At 36.3% G+C, this 16,734-nt stretch overlaps 4 protein-coding genes across 7 annotated transcripts; all 4 read left to right on the forward strand.

Annotated features, from left to right (window-relative positions):
* The first annotated feature begins 179 nt into the window (after nucleotides 1–179).
* On the forward strand, nucleotides 180–4,199 carry LOC103836549 (high mobility group B protein 15-like). Of its 2 annotated transcripts, XM_009112825.3 has the most exons (6): nucleotides 180–1,950; nucleotides 2,338–2,491; nucleotides 2,604–2,682; nucleotides 2,807–2,963; nucleotides 3,043–3,135; nucleotides 3,212–4,199. In XM_009112825.3, exons 1-6 carry the CDS (start codon nucleotides 1,938–1,940, stop codon nucleotides 3,958–3,960), a joined length of 1,245 nt encoding a protein of 414 aa, XP_009111073.1. In that variant the 5' UTR covers nucleotides 180–1,937; the 3' UTR covers nucleotides 3,961–4,199. The 2 variants fall into 2 exon arrangements, with proteins under 2 accessions (XP_009111073.1, XP_033132349.1); XM_033276458.1 differs by having other exon boundaries at nucleotides 180–2,682.
* Nucleotides 4,200–4,448: 249 nt separating this feature from the next.
* On the forward strand, nucleotides 4,449–8,572 carry LOC103836550 (ubiquitin carboxyl-terminal hydrolase 2). 2 transcript variants are annotated; one of them, XM_033276453.1, is made up of 4 exons: nucleotides 4,449–5,095; nucleotides 5,475–7,058; nucleotides 7,113–8,085; nucleotides 8,172–8,493. In XM_033276453.1, exons 2-4 carry the CDS (start codon nucleotides 5,495–5,497, stop codon nucleotides 8,398–8,400), a joined length of 2,766 nt encoding a protein of 921 aa, XP_033132344.1. In that variant the 5' UTR covers nucleotides 4,449–5,095; nucleotides 5,475–5,494; the 3' UTR covers nucleotides 8,401–8,493. The 2 variants fall into 2 exon arrangements, with proteins under 2 accessions (XP_033132344.1, XP_009111075.1); XM_009112827.3 differs by having other exon boundaries at nucleotides 5,475–8,085; nucleotides 8,172–8,572.
* Nucleotides 8,573–9,799: 1,227 nt separating this feature from the next.
* On the forward strand, nucleotides 9,800–13,313 carry LOC103836551 (translation initiation factor IF-2-like). Of its 2 annotated transcripts, none has more exons than XM_009112830.3 (12): nucleotides 9,800–10,055; nucleotides 10,491–10,644; nucleotides 10,737–10,835; nucleotides 11,058–11,134; nucleotides 11,407–11,486; nucleotides 11,660–11,720; nucleotides 11,989–12,056; nucleotides 12,145–12,226; nucleotides 12,309–12,392; nucleotides 12,467–12,544; nucleotides 12,725–12,844; nucleotides 12,921–13,313. In XM_009112830.3, exons 1-12 carry the CDS (start codon nucleotides 9,888–9,890, stop codon nucleotides 13,095–13,097), a joined length of 1,248 nt encoding a protein of 415 aa, XP_009111078.2. In that variant the 5' UTR covers nucleotides 9,800–9,887; the 3' UTR covers nucleotides 13,098–13,313. The 2 variants fall into 2 exon arrangements, with proteins under 2 accessions (XP_009111078.2, XP_009111079.2); XM_009112831.3 differs by having other exon boundaries at nucleotides 10,740–10,835.
* A 466-nt stretch (nucleotides 13,314–13,779) lies between these two features.
* On the forward strand, nucleotides 13,780–16,499 carry LOC103836552 (TBC domain-containing protein C1952.17c). The gene is made up of 9 exons (XM_033276456.1): nucleotides 13,780–14,284; nucleotides 14,350–14,442; nucleotides 14,516–14,620; nucleotides 14,772–14,924; nucleotides 15,036–15,134; nucleotides 15,220–15,348; nucleotides 15,546–15,725; nucleotides 15,930–16,046; nucleotides 16,160–16,499. The coding sequence occupies exons 1-9, from the start codon at nucleotides 13,976–13,978 to the stop codon at nucleotides 16,322–16,324; spliced, it is 1,350 nt and encodes a 449-aa protein (XP_033132347.1). The 5' UTR covers nucleotides 13,780–13,975; the 3' UTR covers nucleotides 16,325–16,499.
* The last annotated feature ends 235 nt before the right edge of the window (nucleotides 16,500–16,734 follow it).

The raw sequence follows: 16,734 nt of genomic DNA on the forward strand, positions 1-16,734 counted from the left end.
GTAGTTGTTGAATATGCACTGATTTGAATGATATGTTTCTTTAGGGGGGGTTAGTGGGAGTAGAATTTTTATAGAGTTGGTTGATTCTAAAAGTCAATAGATTTGTTAAATTTCTAAAGAGTTATAAAGAGTATTACATATTTTAAAAGTTTATGAAAATGTTTTAATTCAAGGATTTTAAGAATCTAGAGGAAATATGCAAGATTTTTGAAGTTTTGTCTTATGAGTAAAATTATCTAGAATTCAATTCCCAATAACTCTAGATTTGATGAAAACTTAGAATCATTAAAAACCAAACTTTTTGAATAACAAGAGATTTTGTAAGTCATTAAACAATCATCAAACCAATAACACTAGATTTTAGTAAGAATCTTAGAATCCACCAACCAATAACAATAGAATTTGAAAATTTCAATAATCACTACAAATCCATACCCCACTAACACCCCCTTAAGCACGTACATACGGTATACAAGTGGTAGTTCTCATCATCTTACGTACTCACTCTCAGTTGTATATTATTTTAGGTTTAACACCAACCGAAATGGCCTTCTACTAACGTAATTAATATACTCGGGTTAACACCAACCGAAATGACCTTCTACATGTCATGTTTCATAATATATGCTTGTGAACCCTAACGCTCGTACTTGTCTCGTCATCGTCATGGACACTCACCATTTGGATGAAGCTTTGGCCGCAAGTCACCTCTTTAGATATCAATTTCAAATTATTATTTTTCTCTTAGTAATTGTTATTTAAAAAAACACACAACATATGAATTTTTATTCTTCTAACTACTAAAAATCGGGTATGATATTTTGTAAATTGTTGAGATACTGAATCTTCCGGATTTGAATCATCAAATATATATGCATGACATTGTTCCTGCTAAAAAGATGCATATACGAAAAAGCAGGGCCGTCTCAATTTCTTTTTGGACCCTGTTCGAAAAGTATTAATAATATATTTAAAATATAATAAATAGTTTTAGAAATTAATAGTTCTATTTATATATGTTTAACAATTTTTTTATAAATTATAAACTCTAAACTAGTCAATACTATATCACATTTTGAAGTTTTAAACTATAATTTATGTATATATTGTTGAAAGATTCTTAATTTTTTTTATTTTTATACTTGGACCCTGTTCGACTGCACCACTTGCGCGTGCTATTAGACGGTCTTGTACGAAAGTATATAGATCGATTTTCCTCATGAAATATTTTTCTTATACTTTTTACCACTCTTATTTAAAAAGTGATAACTTGTAGATTTGCATATCTAATCTATTAATAGTCATTAATTTTTTTTTACTTAAAACAGAAGTCACAATATTTTTGTTTTCTACCAATTTATTATTTAATATAAATTATATGTTTCTTATTTATATCTTAATTTATGTGAAAAAACAGTCTAAATAATTTATAGTTTAATAATTCTACACCACTCAAAAATAGCTGTTGGGAACAAGTATTAGAAAATAATTATCATTTTATATAAAAATAGACAAATTAGGTTTGAATAAAAATCATCAAACTATATTTACCACAACTTATTAATAAAATACAAAATTAATATTTCAAAACTTATTTTTGTGGTCAATCTTCAAAATGTAAAATTTTAATTAAAATAGAAAATTGTTAAATACCTTTAAATCGACGTAATCTTCCTCTTTCTTGTCCCAAAAAAAAAATCTTCCTCTTTTTATTTATTTCCTTATATCGTGCATTATTTCTCATTCTCAGTTCTCTCGCACCCTTTGGTAAAAATATATATAAAATTTGACCTATTTTATAGCCTCCCCATCTGTTATATTTTTGCTGCATCTCTGGGTTCCTCATTTACGCGTCCCTTCATTATATTCTCTCTAATGCATTGCTTCACGATTAAAAGCAAACCAAAGCTTTGATTTTTATGTATATTCAAGGGTAAATGGTCAGCAAAGGTGAGATCTTTTTAATCATTTCATTACTATTATTTTATCATCATTCTGTCGTCTGAGCTATTTTTAATATACTATCATCGTTTTCCCTGTTGCTTCCCATCGAAATATCTATTCGTTGTCTGGTCATATAAACAGAGAGAGCTAATGGGCTTCTTTGGAGAAAGTTGTTGTTGTGCAATACGTTTTCTTAGATGTAATACATCTGTTGTCATCATTACATTATACATATATGTTCTTTCAAGTTTTATTCATTTGCATCTATGTGGCTATATCCTCTGCTGTGTATCTTTTGGGTTTAGATATGTAGAAAGTCTCTAACTTTTTGTTTCATTTATAAGCAGGAATGATCTTGAAGTTCTTACCTTTTTGTTTTTTTTGGTGTGTAAGAAATGGGATCAAGCTCTAGTCTTAAGCAAGGTCCAGTACCAATGGACAATGTTCACATTACACCTGAAGCAACCTATGAAGCTGTGGTTGCAGATCCTAAACTCTTCATGGGTTCCTTGGAGAGGATTCACTCTCAATTGGGTACTAAATTCATGTAAGCTTCTTTTCTCCCTTATCCTTTCTTGTGAGAGTAAAAGTTCAGTGGCTCTTAGATATGGCTGCAACATTATTAACTTCTTCACATATGCATTTGTGATTGATTATAGGGTTCCGATTATAGGAGGGAAAGATTTGGACTTGCACAAGCTTTTCATTGAGGTAACCTCTCGTGGTGGAATTATTAAGGTATGTATTTCAAACTGCAGTATAGTTTTCACATGTTATAATCTAAGTCTCATTTATTTTGCCCTTTGTTATCTACATTGATTGATCTTTGTGGTTGGATCATTTACCTTGTATGGATTTGCAGATAATTCATGAAAGGAGATGGAAAGAAGTAACATCTAAGTTTGCCTTCCCTGCAACAGCAACAAACGCATCATATGTCATGCGCAAATACTACTTCTCACTGCTTAAAAACTATGAACAAATCTATTTCTTCACATCTAATAGCCACATTCCTCCAGGTTTTAACTCATTACAACAAACACATGCTCTTGAGTCTTGAGTTTACTTCTCAGTTTTGTAACATCATTTCTTCTGTAGACTCTCTCCGGAACCAATCCACTGTGATGGGACTTGGAACCATAAGACCTCCACAAGAACTTCAAGCTCCACAACCAAGGATTGATTTTGGAGGTCTCCATTTTTGTTCTCTATTAACTTCTATAGATGGTCTAACTGTGACTTACAAAAGCTGTTGTTACTGTTTCAGGACATTTAACTGGTCCAAATGTGATTGGAGTGATCGATGGAAAATTCGAAGACGGTTACCTTGTAACTGTGACAATGGGAACAAAGCAGCTTAGAGGAGTTCTCTATGAACTTCTTCCTCAACAGAGTCATTGTAGCTTCCCCAACACTAATGCCAATCCTCAAGTGGTTACTACAAAGCGTCGAAGGAGAAGAAAGAAGTCAGAGATCAAAAGACGTGACCCTGCTCATCCCAAACCCAACAGAAGCGGTTATAACTTCTTCTTCTCCGATCAGCACGCTAGGCTGAAGCCTCTTAACCCTGGTAAGGACAGGGAGATCAGCAGGATGATTGGTGAGCTCTGGAACAAGCTCAACGAGCAAGAGAGATTGGTTTACCAAGGGAAGGCGATGGAGGACAAAGAGAGGTATCTGATTGAGATGGAAGAGTATAGAGAGAAGCTTAGGACAGGACAGCTGATGATAAGTAACGCTGTTCCATTGCAGCAGATGCTTCCTCCAGAGGTGAACTTAGATATGGCTGCTGAAGCTGATCTTGTAATAGAAGAAGATGAAGAAGGTGATTCAAGCGATTGCTCAGGAGAAAGCGAGCCACGTGATGATGATCGTGAACTGGAGGAGCCAGCTCTGAATCGTTTAGGTCTAAACCTTAACTCTAATAGGACTGCTATAGTGGTGGGCGATGTTGTGATGGAAACATGTCCGAGTAAGAAACCTGAAGAGCCAGAGTGTGGTGGTGGCTGCTGCTGAGCAGAAGTGAAGATTTTCTCTTGTTTCGTTTTCTAGTTGCTACTCTCTTTTTTTTGGTATTACACAGCCACAGGTACAAGGAGGTTAGGGTTTCATATGGTTACTTGTGGTATAAGACAACTCTTTTACTCTTGGTACTGATTAATATGTTTTGATTTCTTCTGCAACAAGACATGTTTAGGAGTGATTTTTTTTAACATTTTTGTTGGTCTTTTATGCTAAAATCTTGTTTTGTTACATATGAAAGAACAGATCTATAAAAATATACACATTACAAAGGGTATAACTTAGAGAAAAGATCTATAAAAATATATACATTAAAGAATAATAGGTTTAAGTAAACAGAGTATGTTGTTTAGATTTTAGGTCAAAGATTTAAGTTACACATACATTTTTTTCCTGTAGCAGACTGCTGTAGGACTTTTAATTGATCTTTCTAATTTGTGACCGTTAGATAAATAGAAAAATGTACAAAATAATAAACAAAAATTCATTAAAGGAATTGAATAAATAAAAAATATGAATTCTGTTCATTGTATTTCTCTTCAAAATTGAAGAATAATTTGTTTCTATAAATTCATTTCTCTGGAAGGAATTTAAAAGGAATAGAATGGAACTTACATGTTAATAATTTGATTAAAATTCAACTTAATTGGTATAAAATTTGAAAAAAAAAAAGAATTCACCATAACTTTGTTCATAAAACATGGTCACCAATTGGAGTCAATATATACAAAATTAAGGATTTTATACCTTTTGTAACATTTGAAAAAGAACCTAAATTCTTAATGTATACCGGTACAATAAATTGTTATGAAACGATTGTAAATTAAGGCCGGTTAAGGAAGAACCAACCAAACCTATGCTAAACCAATTGGGTCTTCGCCTCTTCAGAAGGGAATCATTTCGTCGACTCTCTGTCTCCTTTTTAACGGCGGAAGCAACAACGAAGCAGAAGTGATAACCCTCTCTCTCTCTCTCTCGCTCTGGCTGTGTATAATCCATATGATTAGAGGCTAGATCCCAGTTTTGTGGAGTGTCTGATTCTTCTTCTTCTTCTTCAATCCCTTTCATGTGAAAGTCTCCCCAAAGCAGCTTCTCCTCCTTCTTCTATTTTGGGGAAGGGTCTTAGTGGGTAAAATCTCTGGATTCTTCTTTTTACTTTGTTATGATTGCGATTATTGCTTAGTGATAAGATTTGAATCTTAGTTGAATTCGATGATGCCTTGTAGCTTAGGCTCTAGTTCCTTAGAGATTATAGATCTTTGTTTGATAGTCTTTACAAAGTCGTCAACTTTCTTTGTGGGTAGTCCTTAAATTTTAATCATTTCGTATAAATTCTTAAAATTTTCTTGAAGCTGAGTACTGATTTTGAATCTGACAATAGGTTTGTATATAAGTATGCACACCATTGCTTCATTGCTTTTTTTATTTGTTTGCAGTTTGATTTGGTTATGTAGATGATGTGGCAACTTGAGTTACTTACTATTCTATTATTGGCTTTGAATGTTCAGTGTGTTGTGGAGAGTAACTCATGGGGAAGAAAGCGAAGAAGAAGGCCAGAACGCCAACAAAGGAGAATCTCTCCAAGAAGGTCTCTGAGCAGCCTAGTGAAATAGCTGAGGGAGATGCTGTTCAAGCAGTTAAGGAGAAACAAGCTTGTGTGCATTTCGATAAGGGTCTTAATTTGGATAAACTGTTGGAGAAGATTAAGTCTTCCCGGCAGATTAAGTGTCAAGAATGCAAGGAAGGGGTGCACGGTAAGAGAGGAGCTAAGGAAAAGGGTAGTAAGGGAAAACATGCTTTCTCTTCTTCTGCTGCTGAGCCAAAAGCTGACAAGAAGGCTATTTGGGTTTGTTTGGAATGTGGGGCTTTTGTTTGTGGAGGTGTTGGTTTGCCAACTGGAGCGCAGAGTCACGTTGTGAGGCATATCAGAGTGACTCACCACCGTTTGATGATTCAATGGGAGAACCCTCAGCTAAGGTGGTGTTTTCCGTGCCAGTCGCTGCTCCCTGTTGAAAAAGAAGAGAACGGTGAGAAGAAAGATGTCTTGTTGGAGGTTGTGAAACTGATGAAAGAGCGGTCTTTGAACAGCTTACCTCCATCTGAGGCCGAAGAGGAGAGCTCTGGAAGTGGTAGTGTCACTAGTGACATCAAATTACAAGGCGCTGTCACCACCAGTGGTATAGAAGCAAGGGATGGTTACGTTGTGCGAGGGTTAGTTAACCTTGGGAACACATGTTTCTTCAATTCGATAATGCAGAATCTTCTTTCCTTGGATCGGTTACGCGATCACTTCTTGAATGAGGATGCGTCTGGTATCGTTGGGACTCTTGCTTGTTCCCTGAAGAAATTATTTGCGGAAACGAAACCAGAAGCAGGCTTAAAGAGTGTGATAAATCCTAGAGTCTTTTTCGGTTCTTTCTGTGTTAAGGCGCCACAGTTTAGGGGATACGACCAGCATGACAGCCACGAGCTGCTACGCTGTCTGCTAGATTCCTTGAGCACCGAAGAATCAGCCTTGAGAAAGAAGCGCGGTGTTGGTGTTTCTGATAGCGATGAGAAATCTTCTACTCTTATAGAATCTGTATTTGGAGGCGAAACGTCGAGCATTGTTTCTTGTATGGAGTGCGGGCATTCCTCAAAAGTCTATGAGCCGTTCTTGGATCTTTCTTTACCAGTACCGTTCAAGAAAACCCCTCCTAAGAAGCAGCCAACCGTTTCTCTAGCGAAGAAAGCTAAGCTTCCACCAAAAAGAGTCGCTAAGCATGTGTCCAAAGTAAGTAAAGTTTCAAAAGTCCTCCCAACTAAGGCTCTGTCGGATCTGAAAGCTCCGGGGAAAGCTTCGGTTGTCACAGCTGATTCGGATGCTTCCTCTTCCAGTTTTGCGCCAATTGATAATGGTACGGTTTCAGAGACTCAATCGGTTGATAAGCAGGGCTCAGAAAGTGTAAGCCAATGTGATACTGTTTTCGATAGCTTCTGGTTGGATGTTATTGGACCAGAACCCTTTGAAGATGAGACGAATGTGGATATGGAAGATAGTGTCAGTGACAAAATCCCAACTACTGAGGCTAATCAAATTCTTCCAGGTCCAGATAATTCTTCCAACACCTCAACTTTGGAAGGTAATACAGAGAGGCTGATGCAAGATAATGACGAGACTATAAAGGCAGAAACCATCATGGATGATAAAGATATTCAAGCTACGCAGCCTGATGAATGCACAGCTACAAGCAATATTTCTGCTGAAATCAACCAAGCTAGTTGCATTGGTGGTGGTGATACTGGTTTAGGTGAAAGTTCTTCCTCGGTGAATCCTTGGGATGAGGAAGAGCTTCCTTTGATGGTTGCAGATTCGCAAGTTCTGTACATGCCGTACAAAGAAAACATATCCTATGATGATGATAAACCAGCTGTGGAAGAAGGCGAGGGTGAGGCATCATCATCTTCGTTTGTTGCTGCTGATCATGAACCACCACAAGACAATGATTTTGTTGGTTTAGGCGGTTTATTTGATGAGCCTGAGATTACTGAAGGGCCTGTTGTTTTTGGACCTCCTTGTAATCCTGAAGCTTCTTCGGGAGGAGCTGGTTTTATGGCGTTCAGCAGCGAGTCTGATCCTGAAGAAATAGATGATTCGGATTCACCCGTGTCTGTAGAGAGATGCTTGGCTCATTTCACTAAGCCTGAGATTTTGTCTGACGACAATGCTTGGAACTGCGAGAACTGTTCAAAGAACCTGAAACTCCAACGGTTGAGGGAAAAGAGAAAATCCAAGAAAGATGAATCGAGATCAAGCAACACCAGCAACGGATGGGTGAGTGAAAATGAAGATGTTTCTGCTGTGAAGCAAGATCCAAGTGATGGTTCTAGTAGTGTCAAGGATAATGAAAGAGAAGCTATGAGTTCTAATGACAGTGAATCCGAAGGCGAAGAAGATTCAGAGAAAGTGATAACAGTGAAAAGAGATGCAACTAAAAGAGTACTTGTGAACAAAGCCCCACCTGTTCTAACCATACATCTAAAGCGATTCAGCCAAGACCTGCGTGGTAGGCTAAGTAAGTTAAATGGTCATGTTTCTTTCAAAGAAGTGATCGATCTTCGACAGTATATGGACTCAAGGTATCATCTCCCTCTTCTACTTGTTCCCTTTCTTAAAACTTAAGTCTCTCCACGATATGAAACTGTTTCTTTGTGGGTTCCTTCAGGTGTAGTGGAGAAGACTCGCCAGTTTATAGATTGGCTGGACTGGTGGAGCATTCAGGGACGATGAGAGGAGGTCACTATGTGGCGTATGTTAGAGGAGGTGGTAAGAAAGGTAAAGAGAGTGTGTGGTATAACATAAGCGATGCACATGTCCGTCAGGTTTCGTTGGACAAGGTTATGCATTCAGAAGCGTACATCTTGTTCTACGAACGGATCTTCACACAAGACTAAGATTATATTTTTTTTCTTAATTTCCATTATACTGAAAAAGGAAAGTTTTTGACGATCACATTAGATCAAATACCATTAGTTTTGTTTTTTATACAACTAGGTTAAGACTCGCGCCTTGCGCAGAATGAACATTATATATATAAATTATTTTATATATTATATGTTTATAACATATTATGAAATAATAAATATATATTGAATAGCATATTATGAAATAATAAATATATATTAAATAAATAAAAGTCATTATCTACTACTTATATAATTAAATTGGTGTGAACATATAAATAAATTTAATAAATCGAAAAAATATTTTTTTTATTTGATATGATGTATAATTAAATTTAAATGATAGTAACATATATATGGTATATGTTAATATTAATATTTATTAGATGATGTTTTTTGTTCATATTTTTTTTATCATTTGTATCTATTAAAGCAAAAAGTCTAAATTAGTGATAACAAAATTTTTACTGTGGGAATAATGGTTTAAGTAATTTATAACATTTTAAAAAATTAAGTTGTCAATATTTTTTCAAATTTTTATCAAAAAAATGTTCAAAGTAAATTTCAAAATTATGATATTTATGTATTTTTATATGACATATAATTTAATTTAAAATGATACATATATTTATATATCTTTTATTTTTGATACTTATTAAATGAGACTTTCAACTTATATTATTTTTCAATTATTTGTATCATGTCATAACAAAAGTTTTAAATCATAGACTACAAAATTTGAATGTGAAACTTTTAACAGTTTTAGTAATTTATACTCGTTTTTTAAAATTCAAAATATAATATATAAATAATTTTTTTTAATTTTTATTATATGGTTACTATGATTGTTTAATTTATTTTAATAGCTTAAAATTAAACAAATATAATTATAATACACACTTATTTTTATCAAATCTTTATTATTCAAAATTATTAATTGTCATATATACTTTAGTCACATTAGGCAATTCCGTAATCTTATTTAAGGAAATAATGAATCACATTAATAATGTATTCATTGTGGTTTACTAAAAAGCTTATTATATATTTAAATGGTCCAATATATTCTCTAAGGATTCTAAGAATCATTCTAGTGATGACATGTGGCTACAAAAAAAATGTTGTAATGCTTCTCAAATAATATATAGGGGATGTTATGGAGTTACATATGTATTATCAGAAACATGTCTGAAAAATATATTTTTTTCCAAATATTTATTCAAAATTTTAGACAAGCAAAGATAAATGAGCGGGTTAAGCAATACGAACCGGCCGATTTAAACTACGAGTGTGATCGACCCTAACCAAACCAATACTTGCGTACCGAAAGATAAACCGAATCAATTTAATTCGATGTGAGAACCGAAAAACTGAACCGGCAGTGGAGATGATTGAACCGGCTCTATGTCTTCCTCTCTCCCCAAGCTTCCCCATTAAAAAGAAAGACCGTCGGAGTTTCTGAGAGATAGTAGAGAGCCATGGCAGGAGTATCGCTAAAGTGTGGTGATTGTGGCGCGCTGCTGAAGTCAGTGGAGGAGGCTCAGGAGCATGCGGAGCTCACCTCTCACTCCAATTTCGCAGAGTCCACTGAAGCGGTGCTCAATCTCGTCTGCACTACTTGCAGCAAGCCTTGCCGCTCTAAAACTGTACGGATCTTTTGATTTTTCATTCGCTCCTTTGGTTCTTTTATGAAATTGAGTCTGCTTTTGTTAGTGGTGGTTAGGACTTAGGAATTAACTCGTAGATCTTGATTTGATGCCGCTTTTACAATCTTTACTTTCTCTTTTGGAGTTGACTTGACTTTGTGAATGAAATTGAGTCTTTACAACTGATTTGATCTTAATTAGAACACAAAGTTGAGAACTTTATATCTCATAGCCCATTCTTGGTGATCTCTGCTGCTGTATTGGTTTTTTTCTATTATCTGGTTGAACTAATGTGATTTGACGATTTTACTATAGTTCCTTAGTTTGATTACTTGTGGGGATCTTTGGCTTCTGCAATTTTGTACGAGTTTCATGACTACTGTATTTTTTTATTATTATTTCTGATTTCTTTTCTTGTTGTTGTACGATGTGAAGGAAAGCGATTTGCATACGAAAAGAACAGGGCATACTGAGTTTGTGGATAAGACAATGGAGACTGTAAAGCCCATCAGCTTGGAAGCTCCTAAGGCTGCTGCTATGGAGATTGACAACATCGATGGTTCCAGTGGTAGTGGAGATGCTTCTGAAGGTACATTTTAAATGCTGATTCATATGTGTTGCGTGAGTTTCTGAATGTGACTAGTTCCAACGTTGTTTCTTATGGTCGTTATCTCTTTTCAGTAGAGATGGTTGTTCCAGGCGTTGACAAAAACATACTCGAGGAACTTGAAGGGATGGGATTCCCTAAAGCTCGTGCTACCCGAGCACTTCACTACTCTGGTAAAAATCTAGCGTTATTCACTATTGATCGAGTGTTGTGCTTAATAAATGAAAGTTTCAGCTTGATCGTGTGTGGCTGAACTCTTGAAGCATGTTAAATAATACGTAAAATTTGAAGATTTAATCTTTTTAATCTGGATCTTGAAGTTTTTTTTTTTGTACACTGTTATATTCTTCTTCGTTTCTCTCTTTGCAATATAACTTGGAACTTAATTACTTCAGGTAATGCCAGCCTCGAGGCTGCAGTTAATTGGGTGGTGGAGCATGAGAATGATCCTGACGTAGATGAAATGCCAAAGGTAGGTGTCTTGTCACTAGTTTGGTTTTCAGCAGAATGTCTTTTCTGAACTGTTTTTTTTCTTATTGATAAATGCCCTCAAAATCATGGTGTTTAGTTCTTGTCTCAACGTGACAAGTGTTTGCGTATGTGACAATTGTGTCAATTTTTTCTATTTATTTCGTTTTAACCAATCGTATATCACCTTTTGTTAAGCATATACGTGTTCTTAAGATTACTTCATTGATTCTCTTACTGCAAGTGTAATGTCTATGTTGTTGACTGTTTGCCTAGGTACCTGCCAACTCTAATTCTGGACCTCCTAAACCTGCCCTTACGCCAGAAGAAGTCAAGATAAAAGCACAAGAACTAAGGTTCTACGAGAATTCTCTTTTTCAGTGCATGTTCATTTTATTTTGTAGCGTGCGCCAGAGACTGAGATTAATCATGCTTTTCCTTCTTTATTCAGCTAGTATCAAGACAAATTTCTACACTTCGATTAATATTGGTTAACTGAATCCTCCTTTTGTGCTGTTCCACATAATAGGGAACGTGCACGTAAGAAGAAAGAAGAGGAAGAAAAACGGATGGAACGTGAAAGAGAGAAGGTTTCCTCTTGATCCTTGTATAAAATGCGTTTCTCTACATTTACTTAATATTATGATGGTTCAACTATGCTTGTTCTGTTCTGTTAAAACTAACTTTTAAGTCTCTACTTGCTGCAATTGCTGTGCAAGTACCTAAAGTGCAATACGCATGGTAGTATAATAAGGGTCTGCATATAGAATGTGTTAGATACTAATTGTGCCATGGGTAAAACTGTCAGCACGCACCCATTTTGCTATCATCTTTTAACATGCTAGTATTTTGGTTCAGGAGCGAATTAGGATTGGCAAGGAACTTCTAGAAGCGAAGCGGATAGAAGAAGATAACGAAAGAAAACGGTTAGTTTCTTCTACTTATAGTGCCAGGCTTGTCAGCTCCACTATTATTTGTTTATTCAAGTAAATACTTATTGGTTGTGTATTTCAGTATAATCCTTTTGCGTAAAGCCGAGAAAGAAGAAGAAAGACGGGCTAGGGAAAAGATCCGTCAAAAAGTTGAAGAAGACAAGGTAAGATTTACATACCTTTTGCATTACATATATCTCTCTCAACACAAACCTTGAAGACTCATATATAATACATTTTAACAAGGCTGAAAGAAGGCGGAAACTAGGATTGCCTGCGGAAGATCCTGCGGCTGCAAAACCCTCAGTGCCAGTTGTGGAGGAGAAGAAGGTAAACGTTTTCAAAAAGCAAGTTATAAATATCCTCTCCTACTATGTGCTTAAGGAGAATTTTTTTTTTGGCAGAGTTCATTGCCTATTAGACCCGCCACTAAGACTGAGAAAATGAGAGAGTGCTTGAGGTCGCTTAAGCAAGCCCACAAGGTAAATGCATTCAGTATTTATATCAATCCACACAGCAAGTAGTCTTTTGGTAAGAGGGGAAAAAGGTTCAGGGACATAATCAACCATTAATTTGTCTTGTGGAAGTGTTTCAATTGAAATTTAGGTGGGAGGGTCAAGTAAAACTTTCACTAAAACAGTGATGACTTGTTGTTGGTTCAGGAGGATGATGCTAAGGTGAAGAGAGCGTTCCAGACACTGCTGACATACATGGGAAATGTTGCTAAGAATCCAGATGAAGAGAAATTCCGGAAAATTAGACTCACCAACCAAACATTTCAGGTAAAACAATAGTTTCTACCCGATCAGTCATTGGTCCAGTTTCTTACACAAATCATGGTTCTTGGGATGAAAACAGGAGAGGGTTGGTTCACTGAGAGGAGGCATAGAGTTCATGGAGCTATGTGGGTTTGAGAAAATGGAAGGAGGAGAGTTCTTGTTCTTGCCAAGGGACAAGATAGATCCAGCCGTTATCAACTCAGCTGGAACAGAGCTCAATTCCGCCATCAACAACCCTTTCTTTGGTGTTCTTTAAACCGCTGCATTTTCTTCCTATCTCTCTTTGGTGTTGTGTTAGATTATGAAACTAATCAAATTTTCAGCAATCTTAAATATAATAAGGCACTCACTATGAATATTACTGGCAAGTGTCATTCTTGTTTCTTCAACAATTCAATCTTAAATCCCAATGTTCTTATATATATATGTGTAATATAATAAATTTTATAAGATGATATTTTGTAAGAGGCGATTTTGAGATGTTTGTTGTATACGTGTAGTTGTGAAATGTATTATTGAAGAAGACAATGGGACACATGTGAAGTTGTATGTGAAGCATAACTATCACATGAGAACAAATGCCACTCGCCAAGGTTAATAGGGTCCATCTCTTTGTGACGGTTAAAGCTTCTGTGTTTGTAGGGATCCCTGTGTTTGTATATAACTTCATCAATCATAGTCATTGTTGCCTCGTGTTGTTTCCATTAGTTACCATAAATACTATAATCCACATTTTAAGTAGTGTCCACAAATACCAGTTTTGTGGAGATCTGTTTTCTTCTAGCAATAAAAACGAATATTAATGCTTAATTATCAACATTTCCCAATCAAACGGGGAAAATTGATAAATAAAAAGAAAAAGGTCAAATGTGTACAGAATCAGTAATATCGAGGCCGACTCCATAATTAAATACAAATTTGTCCGTGACTTGTTCATTTACCATAAGGTCCCTCTCTCTCTTTCTTCCTTTGTTCTCATTTCTCTGAGAAGAGAAAAGAAACATTTTGACGAACTTCGATTTCCACAATCACCGACTCGCTCGAATTGATAATCTTCTCGATACTCTCCGAAACTTGAAATCTCTCGCCATCTTCAATCGATTGATCGCTCTATCAATCAATCCCTAGGAAGAAATGGTGAGGAAGAAGGTGCCGGAATGGCTCAACAGCACCATGTGGTCTGCTCCTCCTCCTTCTCCTTCTCCGTCTTTCAACGACGACGATGCTACTCTCCTCCGCCATTCCCCCGCCACTAAAATGTCCTCAATGAAGAAGCCAGAGGCGGAATCGATTTCCGTCACTCCCCCGCCTTCCACCGCTTCTTCGGTTCCGTCTCCGAGGCCGAGGAACAACGGTAGCAGTATCTCTGGCGAATATGGAAACTCTAGTGTTGCTCCTTCCTCGGCGGAGGACTTTTCCCGCCAGGCTCATCTCTCAGCTGAGGTCAATTGCAAAAGTCTTTGATCACAGATTCTGAATTGTTAATTGATTTTGGTTTTTGATTACAGTTATCGAGGAAGGTTATTAATATGAAGGAGCTGAGGAGTCTTGCTTCACAGAGTTTGCCTGATTCTCCTGGGATCCGTTCTACCGTCTGGAAGGTCTTGAGAGCTCTTTATTAGTATATAATTTTATTCCCTTTACTTAGGGAAAATTTGATTATCTTTGTTGCAGCTTTTGCTTGGCTACTTGCCACCTGAACGTTCACTCTGGTCATCTGAGTTGAAACAGAAGAGATCACAGTACAAGCATTATAAGGATGAGCTTCTTACTAGTCCTGTAAGTGGTCATGCTCTTTACTTTCTTGCCTAGGAGTTGTTATTGTCAAGTTTGCAAGTTTTTGGATTTAGAAAGGTTCTTTCTTTACACAGCTATTTTTTTTTCTTGAAATGTGTTTGTTGTACCTCTAAATTGATTATGTGGTAGTTAGTCAGAAATCACATGGAGATTGGTGAGGTCAAAGGGGTTTGATAATTACGAGTTGAAGAGTGGAAGCCGGTGCATGCTTTCCCGATCTAGAATCACTGACGAGGACCATCCTTTAAGCCTAGGGAAGGCTAGCGTCTGGAATACTTACTTCCAGGTACCATATCTTTTGCATCCCTTCTTTGTTTAAGGCCTCAAGAACAAGATTTAAAGGCTATGGTATTCAATTTGTCCACCAGCTCCAGCGTTAACTCTTTAATTAATACAGGATATTGAAACCATAGAACAAATAGACAAAGATGTCAAGCGTACACATCCAGATATTCCCTTTTTCTCTGCTGAATCATCTTTTGCGCGTTCTAATCAGGTGACCTTTTTGTGTTAGCGTTAGCAAATTCTCACATATGTTGTTTGGTTCATCAAGCTCAGTGGCGTTTCTGTTTCGTGTCTAGGAATCTATGAAGAATATATTGCTTGTGTTTGCCAAGTTAAATCAAGGGATCAGATATGTTCAAGGGATGAACGAAATTTTGGCACCTATCTTCTATGTGTTCCGTAACGACCCTGATGATGATAGTTCAGTAAGTACTCTCTTCTTCTTCTTTTTCTTCTTCTTTTTTGCTACCTTTTAAACTACTTTGACAGGATAGGGTATTCAATTTCAAGATATCAGTGCCAGTCTTGGAAGATTTTTCTGTGTGTGATCTTTTGTTATTTAACCATGTGTTTACTCTTATCTTATGAACTGTTTCGTATTAACTCTATTCAAATCATGCAGTCTCATGCTGAAGCTGATGCATTCTTCTGCTTTGTTGAACTGTTGAGTGGGTTTCGTGACTTCTACTGTCAACAACTTGACAACAGTGTGGTTGGAATCCGGTCCGCAATAACAAGGCTCTCGCAACTTGTTAGGAAGCATGATGAGGAACTTTGGCGTCATCTAGAGATCACCACGAAAGTAAGACATTGTTTTCTCTCTCTATTGTCTGTTGTAACAACTATATTTGTCATTCTGCTAAGAAAATTCTAATAATTTGCTTTATGCGGAAGTTTAACCATGCGAACAAGCTTACTAGTATTCTTGTTCTCTGATCGACAATATAATAGAAATGGATTATACCTTTTGAGATGGCTGACGTTGTATAGTTTCCATGGATTACAGGTTAACCCACAGTTCTACGCATTTAGGTGGATCACTCTCCTCCTTACACAAGAGTTTAGTTTCTTCGATTGTCTTCACATATGGGATGCGCTCTTAAGCGACCCCGAAGGTCCTCTGGTAAGATTGCCAAATCAATAGATGCACAAGACTAGTTATTCCCTGTTTCGTCATATTTTTATTCACTAATGTTGGCTTGAATGATAGAACTCAGTTAGCTTTTATCGTTGCAGGAAAGCTTACTGGGGATATGTTGTGCGATGCTGGTACTGGTGAGGAGGAGGTTGATCGCTGGAGATTTCACATCGAATATGAAGTTACTTCAACATTATCCAACTACCAACATCAGCCATCTCTTGTATGTAGCTAATAAGCTTCGTTCCAAAATGTTAGTTTAAAGTCTTTCTTTTTCCCCAACTTTTGAGCAAACCAACTGCATAGTTACATATACAAAGCTCTGTTTGTTTTTACGTGGCCCATCTGTTTCGGTCTTTTAAATATTTTCTTTTTGTTATAATGTTGTTTTCTTTGCGAAAGATAAAATCATAAAAGTTTAATGTCACTATTCAGTAACACGCAGTCTACATATTCATCACAGTACTTTGACAAGTACTATATGACAATGTACTTTGGAGATTTGTTTAATGGGAAAGTAAGAGAAAAAAAAAACATAAGTACAATAAATCATTTATTGGGATAATCAAGCTACCAATTGCTCCAAAACCAATTTCTTTGGCGGTTTATTAATGAACTATTCGAGGATATCTCCTCTCTTTTCTTTCTGTTAATTTTGGCTTTTACTGCATCC

This window comes from Brassica rapa, chromosome A08 (genome assembly GCF_000309985.2).
Source record: "Brassica rapa cultivar Chiifu-401-42 chromosome A08, CAAS_Brap_v3.01, whole genome shotgun sequence".
In the NCBI taxonomy this organism is placed as follows: Eukaryota; Viridiplantae; Streptophyta; class Magnoliopsida; order Brassicales; family Brassicaceae; genus Brassica; species Brassica rapa.